Source organism: Gavialis gangeticus, unplaced genomic scaffold (assembly GCF_001723915.1).
Source record: "Gavialis gangeticus isolate Ggan-Ray unplaced genomic scaffold, GavGan_comp1, whole genome shotgun sequence".
NCBI classification, from domain to species: domain Eukaryota; kingdom Metazoa; phylum Chordata; order Crocodylia; family Gavialidae; genus Gavialis; species Gavialis gangeticus.
The window spans coordinates 60,143,789-60,154,218 of NW_017729025.1; the positions used below are offsets into that span (position 1 = coordinate 60,143,789).

General features: G+C 41.8%; 1 protein-coding gene across 6 annotated transcripts in view; it reads left to right on the forward strand.

The window, feature by feature from the left end:
• The window catches only part of MBIP (MAP3K12 binding inhibitory protein 1), an 18,136-nt gene extending 16,523 nt beyond the window's left edge, over nt 1-1,613 (forward strand). For 3 of the 6 annotated variants that reach the window (XM_019518871.1, XM_019518878.1, XM_019518875.1), the window contains 2 exons: nt 289-327; nt 1,063-1,613. In XM_019518871.1, the coding sequence (XP_019374416.1) occupies nt 289-327; nt 1,063-1,173 (150 nt within the window). In that variant the 3' untranslated portion in view covers nt 1,174-1,613. The remainder of the gene's footprint in view (nt 1-288; nt 328-1,062) is intronic. The other 3 variants (XM_019518873.1, XM_019518879.1, XM_019518874.1) reach the window with 2 other exon arrangements.
• The last annotated feature ends 8,817 nt before the right edge of the window (nt 1,614-10,430 follow it).

Below are 10,430 nucleotides of genomic sequence, written 5' to 3' on the forward strand. Positions count from 1 at the left end.
TTCCCTCCCACCTCCCCTTCTGATTTACCAGCTGGAGGCAGTTCGCCATGCTGCCGGCTCTGCTCCGTGATGTACTGTGGCTGCACGCAGCATGGGCATGTATCAGAAATTATTGGTCCTATTGAGCCAATATCTGATATAGACAATTTTGTTCATATTGGTACCAGTCTGATATCAGACTGATGTATTGGTGCACCTCTGTTGTTTAGTGATATGATAGACCCTGTAGATTTTACTTTGTGTTTAGTAAATGCTGTACTAAGTCTGGTTGATATTTATTCAATCTAGAATTTTTCTGGCAAAAGGAGGAAGGTTCAACCACCCCACGTAAGTGACATTAAGTTTTGTTTACTTATAACCACTTCCTCAAATAAAATTCTCATTTTCAATGGAGTATTATCAAAGTGCACAACCAGGTAACTGCTTCATATGTGCAGTTAGATAAATGTTGGGTTACTAAGTTTCCTTCAGATACCAGTCTCCCAATCATGTGGCCACAGACATGTTTCAGTGTACAAATTTTTAACACTATATTTTAATTTAAAAATCTGTTAAACTTTGTTCTAAAACATCTGCTGGAATAGACTAGATATACTTCAGTTCTACCACAAAGGAGGGATGTAAATAAATAAGTAGTTTTCAAACTGTGGTCCGCAGACCCTGGGGGGATCCGCAGATGACTAATCAATCAAGATTATGTGAATAATTTACTTATAATTCAAAAGGGTCCACACCTCCATTCAAAATTTCTGAAGGGGTCTACACCTCTATTCAAAATTTTGTAGAGGTCCACATTTGAAAAAAGGTTGAAGACCACTGAAATAGATGACCTCTTGAAGTTCATTCCAGCTGTACATTTTTGTCTTTGTTCTGTGATTTTTGTTTTTCCCTTCCCAATAGAGGTAGTTCGTAGATTCTTCAGGTTTCAGACAACTTTCTGAAAGTATTTTTATCTTGGTACTGAATCATCATGAAGTAAAATATCTGAAATTTTGCTGGAAAGCGTCTCTGGCAATTCCAAGATGTAAATTGTGTGGTATTTGTTTTTTTTTCTTCTTGTAGCAGAATTATTCATTGGCAGAACTTGATGAGAAGATCAATGCAATTAAGCAAGCACTACTAAGAAAAACTAAGGAAGCTAAATCCAAGGAGGTTGACCAGCTTCTTCGATGAAATCTTTTCAGAATTCTCATCTCTTTTAACTGATTCTTAAATTTTAGACTCTAATCTCAGTAGTGTTCATCTGGAATGGCTTCGGTAATGAAACCAAAACATGCGTGCATCTCCCTTTTGGGTATTTTTGAAAAATTTTACTCTTGTCACTATCTGCTAAAACCAATCTCAAGTTAACCAAGCTGTTTCTTTAAAATGTGAATGCTTTGTAAGTAGCATTCTAAAAATATATTTCCTTCTGTTGTAAAGGAGGATTTACATTTTTCATCCATGAAAATCTTTTAACTTCATTGCACAAAGCTACATTTCATTGGTGACTTTGGTGGATTAGAGGAAAAATCTTTTGGATAAAGCAGTATTCAGAAGGGCTATCTGAAGTAAAATGTTAGTGTTCACGAAAGTAATTTCCATAATTTTGTGAAATAAAATAATATACCTACTTTGTGCTTGAGTGAATTTCTTTTGTTAATAAGACCAATGCGACATCACAAAATCCATTGAAAAGGAAATAGTCTTCAGAAATGCATACAGCCAGCAACTAGAAGACTTTTGCACGTTCTAAGGCAAAAAGGTGTGATGTTAGGTGTAGATAGAGGCAAACCACTGATTTTCACTGCAAAAACTTGTTAGAGCTTAAGATCGATAACAGCCTAACAGGTTTTAGAATATGTTAAATCTTAACCACACTAGGGGATTAAGTGGTGCGTGTTAGAATGTGTTAACACATTAGCTAACCTGCTTTTAAATACCTTTGTTCCTAAGTCTAAACCAGGCCACTTGCTTAAAAATCAGTAATGGGAAACTAGTAAAATTTGTTTGATGTTAGACCTTGCCTGTACAAGAAAGTGCAGTTCTTTTTCTGTTGCTCTTTGGCATCAACTGCTGTACATCCATGAAAAGTTGTTTGTGCAAATTGTGGTGTCTTACCATGTATTAATATAGTTGTAAAATGAAATGGCCATTATGGAGTAAGGTTTTTTTTGTATAAGGTTTTTGTGGATGCATCCACATTTAAAGTTAATTCTTTTACTTCTGAGTCTCACTACTATCTCCACTGCATTGCTTCATCCTTTATCTCCCTGTGTATGGTCAAGCTGTTCCTCCACGTCTCTCTCAGGTTATATTGACTGGATATCATCTTCTTTAAGTGTTAACATGAAGATAGGATGTGCCTTGATTCCAGCCTGTGGTACAGTAATACACAAATGCATTACAGTAACTAGCCCAGTGTCTCCACATGGACACACAGAATGGTGGGTTCAGTGGTTAGAGCAGAGGCAGACAGGAGTCATGACTCCTGGGTTCTATTTCCAGGTCATGGAGTAGAAAGAGGTAAAATGGGTAACCCCCAAAGCAGCAGTGGACCTCAAGCATGAAGAGATTTCTTCAATACTTCAAGCCCTAAGACACAAACTTAGATGCAAGAGATACTGTTTGAAACTCAGAATGACTTGGCTGTGGATGGCATTACTATTAGTAAGAAATTTGTACTAAAATGCAATGGTTAAGGAGCTTTTTGTTCCACGTGCCAACAGGATATATTTCCCCTCCTCCCTCAGAAATTCCACATTCTGCAAATATGGACCAAACATCCCACTTGTGCCATGTGTTTCTCCCTTTCCCTCTCACCACTGCCCTCTCCTCAAGATGGCAGCACTGCAGCAGTTAAAAATTGTACTTTCTGTAATGCAGGTATATTTGTAATAAACAGCAGCAAGAGCATAAGTGAAAGGGTCATCCTTGGCATTCACAGGCAACCATTTATCCAAAGAATCCTAAAAATTGTTCAATCCAAACAACAAGAAACAAGACAAGAAATGTAAGGAATTCTCTATAACATGCCACAAGTAAAAGTAGGGGAGATGGGCCCTTCCACTGCAATGATACAGATGTAATTGGTTAAAAAAATGTCCTGTGGATTTTAGGAAGAGGAGTATCTTTGTTACAAAGGAAGGAAAAGAAACCCACAATCCCTGCCAAGCCAACCTAAGGCGGGAGGGAGCTCTTACTATTTGTTTTAATATTCTTTGTAAGGTTTACCTCAAAGATCCAAGAGAGAAACCTAGATGCCATTCTCACTTTATTTCTGCTACCTTTGACTACAAAAAGATCTTTCTTTACTGATCAATTTCTTCTAATCCTTATAGATCCTCTAGCCTGAATGGCCTGCTCAAGGTACTAGCTCATTAATAAGAAAGGGCAACAGACCTACATAAATGTTTTTCTCTTCCTTGGGATGCAAGTTCCTGAGAATACTTGAATATTTGCATTTTTGCATTAAAGTAATTCTTTGCTGCTTTTTACACCAAAGTCTTTTAGCTGTCTAATTCAGTATACCTCCCTAACTGTCTTCATTGTTTCAGTTAGTCTTGATTTAAATGCCTAATCAGTCAGCTCAGCCTTGATCCCAAAATGCTATTTTTATGCTTACTTGTGTGGAGTCTATCTGTAGAGCAGAGTTGTCTGTGTGTGATCGTTTGCCAGTGAGCAGACATTCCTGAAGCTTCCCAGTAGTGCCAAGCCCTGAGCCATCTGTTAACTATCCTGCTCCTCCTCCCAGCTGCTCTTCATATGGGAAGAATCCCACTCAAGTTCTCTTGGACTTCTAGTTCTTTTAAGCATATTCTCCCATCTAATGTAAAGCAGGGCAGGACAGTACCTTAGAACAGTGATTCTTAACCAAGGTGCCTGGACATCTTTTTAACAGTGCTGCACAGTGTTAGCACTGTTAGGTATGCAAATGTGATTCATGAGATAAATGGTTATTACAATATCTTCCATGTTTTAGGGATACTGGTTTTAGTCATATTGGTCTAAAAGCATGGGCAGACAAAACTCTTGGGTTAGAAGCAATATCCCGGAAACATGGAAGGTATCGTAATTAGCTGTTTTGAAATGAAAACTTCACAGCTGACCAAAATAGAAGCAAAATTCAACATTCTGCCTACAATCAGACACCATCAGGAAACAAGACTGCTCCAACCTATTGTCTATGCCTACTTTGAAACTCACAGAGCAACCTTTTTTAAAACGGGCTGTTATACCTAGGGGAACCCTGCCATTTTTTACCTCCTGTGCAATGAAGTTTCATTTCTACCTGGGAGAACTTTTACAGTCTTTGAATTCTCCTATGCCTGAGGGAGGGTATTTGGGCCTGAGTGCTTGCAAAAAGAATTTTTTTGCTACTACTTAGTTGGTCTAATAAAAGAGATTATTTCTACCCAAGGGTTTTTGTTTCTTTATCCTTATCAACCCTTATCTGGCTGTTCCTATATGAAAAACAATGAATTAATTCATCAGGTCCTATATCTTTGTTCCCTGCAGAGAACACATTTTTCTGATCTCTGGATTGTTCCTTATATCTGGTCTATCCATCTTAGGAATATAGCCCCAGCTACATAAATCTATCTTTTCCTGGTAGTTATACCACTCAGGTCTTGCTCCTTTCTGTCTATTGGCAGATCCTGTCATTTGATCTCCCTTGGTCTCTCTATCCTTGGGCTGAGGTCCCATTAGTTTCATTCACTCTTCCCCTCTTTTGGACAGGCTGCTCTTCTTTAGTTTCTGTAAACAGGGTGTATCTACATATGCAATTAGCATGTAGCAATAAACTCCAGCAATGTTAGTTTCAGAGTTTATTGCTCCCAGGTGCAGCATTCACATGTGCACCTGGGACAGCAGCAAGTTGCTGGGGTGGTGCAGCCTGGGCAGGCAGGGGATCTGGGGGCATCAGCTTGCTAGCCTGGGGCTGCTTTGCCTTGGCTCAATATGTTGTGGATGGGCTAACTGGGGAATTAGGGGTGCTATAGTGTGGGTCTAGCCAGCAGGCAGCCCCTTCACTGTAGCAGCCTTGTGCCCCAGCCAGCCCTGGTCACAGTCCACGTGTATGGTGATGCACGTAACTACTCTGCTGTAAGATAGTACTGTCTGGAACAAGTGCTATCCTACAGCAGGGTTAATTAACTTACTGGGCCCTAATATGGGTGCAGTGTGGACAGTGATGCTTTACTGCAGAGCAGCTCTGCAGTAAAGTGCATGTATAGATGCACATATGATGTCATTCACTACAGTGATTTTGCCTCTTCTTCATGGTGCAAATAGACAAAATTAAAGCATAGAACATACTGTTGCGCACAGTTCTTTACAAAAGCAAACTTTGCAGCTCCAGTAGAGAAGACACTTCAAGAAATTCTGAAATGGGAAAAACTGTTCTTTCCAATAACTGTTTTGCTTCAGCTGCTTGACATCATTATCTCTGCACAGCAACAAAAGTACCAATGTTTTGTACATACAGAAAGCACAAGATCCTTAACTAAAAAAGGCACTGTGCCATAAGTTTTTAAGAAGGAAAATCAAGTAGAGGTTATTTTTATTCACCAATTATGTTCCTTCTCTGTAGGTAGGAAGAAGGAATGTAATAAACTATAGTAAATTCCAAAAATTAAATACCAAGTAGCTGGTTTTAGTTGGTACTGAATTAGTTATTCAGATCCAATAAACTAAATTATATGAGTAAAATACCAACTATTCAAGATATTTAAAATGTTTAATACTAAAATTACTTCAAAATGCTTAGATTGGGGTTTTTTTGCTATTAAGTTACCATGCAAGTCATTAAGAAGTACATTTAAAAATAATAAGGATTTATACCATGAATTAGATAAAAGGTGGGATCTTAACCTTCACACTTTTCACCTTTAAACACAAAAAACCAGGAAATGGCCAGACTATACCTGTATCCTAATTCTCTTACATAGTCTCTCTCTATTTGCATTTGACAAAATTTTCTTTCTTACAATAAAATGTAGCATTTCATAACCCATACAGCATTCGAGAACTGTAAAACCAAGCTCTACATAGGGCCCAGCATTATTTTCTTAGATAAATTTACATATTTCTTTCATGTTCCAGTCCTAACAGTGTCACCTATTGGTGATGTCATATGCTGACTCCTGTTTCAACTGAGAAGAGCCAGGGGAAATGGAGTTGTATGAATCAGCAAAAGATTTTAGAAGGCAGGGATGTTTACAGAGTAGCTGTCAGCCCTATCCATCAGTACACATCCATAAAGCCCCTTCTGCCATAATTAAGCAAGCTGATTCCATTATGTTATTTTTACACAATGAAGATAAGTCACTATTGGAAAAAGGCCATGTCCCAGTACAGAATCAGCTACCAAAAGCAGTGGTACATAGTAACAATATGTGTTCTGGTGCTGTGACAACTGACAGTTCTATGAACACCCCCCACCACTCCCCTGCAATTCTCACTCCCCATAAAAAGTATTCCTGCTACAAGCTACAACAGAACACTTCTGCTACGTGCCTATCCTTTGGCTTGCAACTTCTTTGGTGAGGACAACCATCAACTGGGTGTATTGTTCATTTAAAAAATAATTGGGAAAGAAAACCATCCCAATCACAAAGAAACCCACAAGACCAAAATAGAAAAGCTGGGGTTATTCCATAAGTTAAACCTCATTAAATTGCAGTAAATCATTAGGTCAAATGAGATAGATCCAGTTAGAAATTATGTGGCAAGATGGGAAGTGGAGCTTTCTGCAGGTGCCAGCTTATTTTTGCCAGGGGGAGCTTAAGATGATGGTCATGTTGAAAGTTTTATACAACTAAGGCAGACACCCCTCTTCCCAAGGGGGAGCAGGGCCTTTGGGCCTCCATGTACTTGGCACCTTTAGAGCTTTCCAAACTTCATAGGTATCTCGTACTAGATGAGCTGAGATAGGTTAGTTACAAAAAGAACTTTCCCCTTTAGGGCTGCGTCCACACAGGCATGGAGGTTTGGTTCCCCAGGGACAAGCAGCAGTGGTTCACCTTGTGCCGCCACTACTTGTTCCCGGGGAACGCCTATGCCATGAGTGGTTTGGCACATGGCAAGTTACCCTGGGTGGGATAGGGGAGGCTGGCACCAGCACTGGGCTGAGCTCAGCAGCCTTACCTGGGGCCTGAGGGCCTCCTGGGGCTGCAGCAGTGGTGATTCACCTTTGAACAGCATGTGCTGCCCATGCATGCACTACTCTGCTTTTTTCTTCCTACTGTTTTTTTTGACCCCTGGATATCCAGGGGTCATAAAACCTGTGGGGGTTTGGAAAACGGAGTAGCACATGCACAGGTAGTGCTCCCTTGCAGCACAGAGAACATCTGAATGCGCAGTATGTGGCACTGCAGACATTTTTGCAGCACCATGTACTACATGGCCACACTTGTCTGGATGCGGCCTAGGAAACCCTACTGACTTCTATCCCCTGACACCATAATCCTAGCAGAAACCATAACACTAGCTGAGTTCCTTTATAACTTTGTAGTAGCATCCCTGGAAAGGAATCAGACTGTTACTCCCCTCTTCCTACTTTGTCTCATCCATTCTCCACAAAAAAACTAACCAACATATTTAGACTGTTGGCAACTTGACCATAATTGCAAGAGTATGACTAGAAATAAGCACTACTGTGGCAGCATTGTCATGGTACTCCAGATCTGACAGAAGCTACATTAAGAAGGGTGTGTTTTTTGTAGCAAGTATTTTACGTGGCAACCAGAAAAGGGACTGACTTGAGTAAACAGAATCAACCAAAATGAGAAGTTCTAGAATGTATCCTTGGAAAAGCTGCTAGACTCCAAGGTCATTAAGCATATGCCACTTTACTGAAGTAAATGAGAGCTCTGTTTGAGAAGGGCCTGAAAATTTGTTTGATCACCTTGACCTGAGGCTGTTCTGCATCTAGGCGATGCAGATGACTCTGCAATATAGAGATAACTATTAGGGATGTGCAAAATGGGCCGTATTTGATTTGGATTCGGCCCGAATCAGGGACAGTAATTTGATTTGTTGATTTGGATCACTGTCCCAATTCAATTCAGTTGAATCCAAATCTGAAGATTTGATGCTGATTTGGTGAATCAGCGATTCAGCCATAAACACAGCTTTACATGTTTTGTCTACATACCTTGAGGTATCGGGCATGGCTCGTGAATGCTGCAATGGTGGGCAGATGGAGCATCCCACAGGAGCGTGGAGGGGCCCCCCATGCACTCGGCGGCAAACCTGGAAGTGGACCGAAAGTACTTCTGGCTCAGTGATTGGCTGTGGGGGGAACCCAGGTGCTCTTGCAGACCCAGGAGGCACCAGTCACTGAGCCGGTGGGGGGGCCCTGTGCACTCCCTGGTAGACCCGGAAGTGCAAAGCTTCGATCACTGATTCAATTCGGTGGAGATTCAACCCAATTTGGCGGCTGAAACTCCAAATCCAAATTGAATCAGGAGGGCCTGTAATCTCTCTGAATCAAATAAGAACCCACCAAATCGATTCAGAGAGATTCAGAAAAATTCAATGATTCGGACATAGACACAGCTTTAAATGTATTTTCTACATACTTCAAGGTACCAGGTGGCTCGTGAATGCTGAGATGCTGGGGTGGATGGAGCGTCCCATGGGAGTATGGGGGGGGTGGGGCAGGGGCAGCGTGCTCAGCAGCTGACCCAGAAGTGGACCAGAAGCAGCCCTAATAACCATAGCAGTTATTCAGTGTACTGTCAGGTATTTAATAGCATAAGATCTCCTTTGAGGCAGGAACTCTCTTTCATTATGTTTCTTGCACTGTGCTTCAACAGTGGAGCCTCAATCTCAAATGAGCTGTTTAGTCACTATCATAAGAAAAACAGCAGCAGCATAAGAGGAAAAAATCTCCCAGGGATGAAGGTTCATGGGAAAGCAAGTGTGGGTTTTTAAAGCCTTGCTTATCAGACCTTACAAATTGAACATCTGTGGTGAAATCCTGTCACCACTGAAGTCACTTAGTTGGCTTTAACTGGGCAAGGATGGGATGGATCTGAGATCTGTTATTTGCTCAGTGTGGAGCATAGAATAACTGTGTTGCCTCCAGAGTAGTGGGGATCCCTAATTGACCACTAACTGGAAAATACTTGAGATTGGGATTGTGACTGACCAATGCTGCCCCTTTCTACAGACATGGTGCAGGCCTAGTGATTTATGTAATAAGTCAGGCCTTCTCTGTTTCTCCACTTTACTAACCTGCCACACCTTGGTATTCTGACAGAGGGCAGGTCCCTGGTGGGGGGAAGGCCTGGCTGGCCAGGTGTAGTGCCTCTCACACCTGAGACCCACCTCAGGATCTATTACAAAGTCTCTGACCACTGGTCCTGCCCTCAGCAACATCACATGCTATTTGTTACCCATCCTGATAATTTGGCTTGTATCAGCTTCTCTGGCCTCCTCTGACAAGAAGAGCTCTGTTCTCTTCCACTGCTGAAGCATTTCTGCCCCTTACTATTGAAACCGTTCTCTTATATCCCTCTAAGGCAAGGGCCTCCCAGGCTAGGGACAGGCATTCAAAAAGCCTGAGCCTGAATTGATTCAATCTTTGCAGAGATTGATCCAATTTGCAAGTGGATAGACATTCACTTTTGATTGATAATGATGATACTGAGCTTTTGATGATACTGAACTTTTCATTCTCCTGCTCTCTGCTTCTTCATACTGTCTGCAGTAAACTGATGGCACTCACAGATCTCATGCATTGCAAACCAGGTCATTTCTTACACCTCCGTCTGTCCCCTCTTGAACACTGTCAGATTGTGGGCTTTGAAGCAAGCCAGCAGCCAGCAGGAAGCTTATCAGAACACAAAGCTTATCAGCCCATCAAGAAAACAAAAGGCCTGTCTCACATTAGTTCATGCTCTTCTTAAACAGCTTTGTCCAAGGCATTTATTTGTAAGGAAGAATAGAAAGATATTACCAGCTGACCTTCTGATTAATTGCAAAAAGCCGCAAGTAGACACTGTTCTGCCTGCCTTTGTTCCAGTGAAATTGGAGACACAGACGCATAGACACCTCTCAGCATTAGCTAGCATGGGGGTGGCATGAGCATGACCAGATGCCAGCTGGGGTCTGTGCTGTGGGAGAGGGGGGTGGAAGATCCCCGCTTGAGCAGTGACTGGGGGAGGGGGGTAGGGTACAAGCTGGGCAGGGGCAAGTCAGGTAGACGCTGCTATGCCTGCAGTCTCCACCTCCTCAGCCAGCCAGAGCTCTGGCTAGGGAGGAGAAGGGCAGGGCCAGCCCTGCTCTTTGGAGCCCAGAAAGCCCAGTCCAACCCAGCCTAGCTCAGGGCTGAAAAGCAAGCTGGGATTTTGGGGGATTCTGATTTAACCTAAACCAGGAAGGGGTCTGGGACACAAGTTACATAAACTGGCTTGACCCAAATCAGTTAAGTCTGATACTAC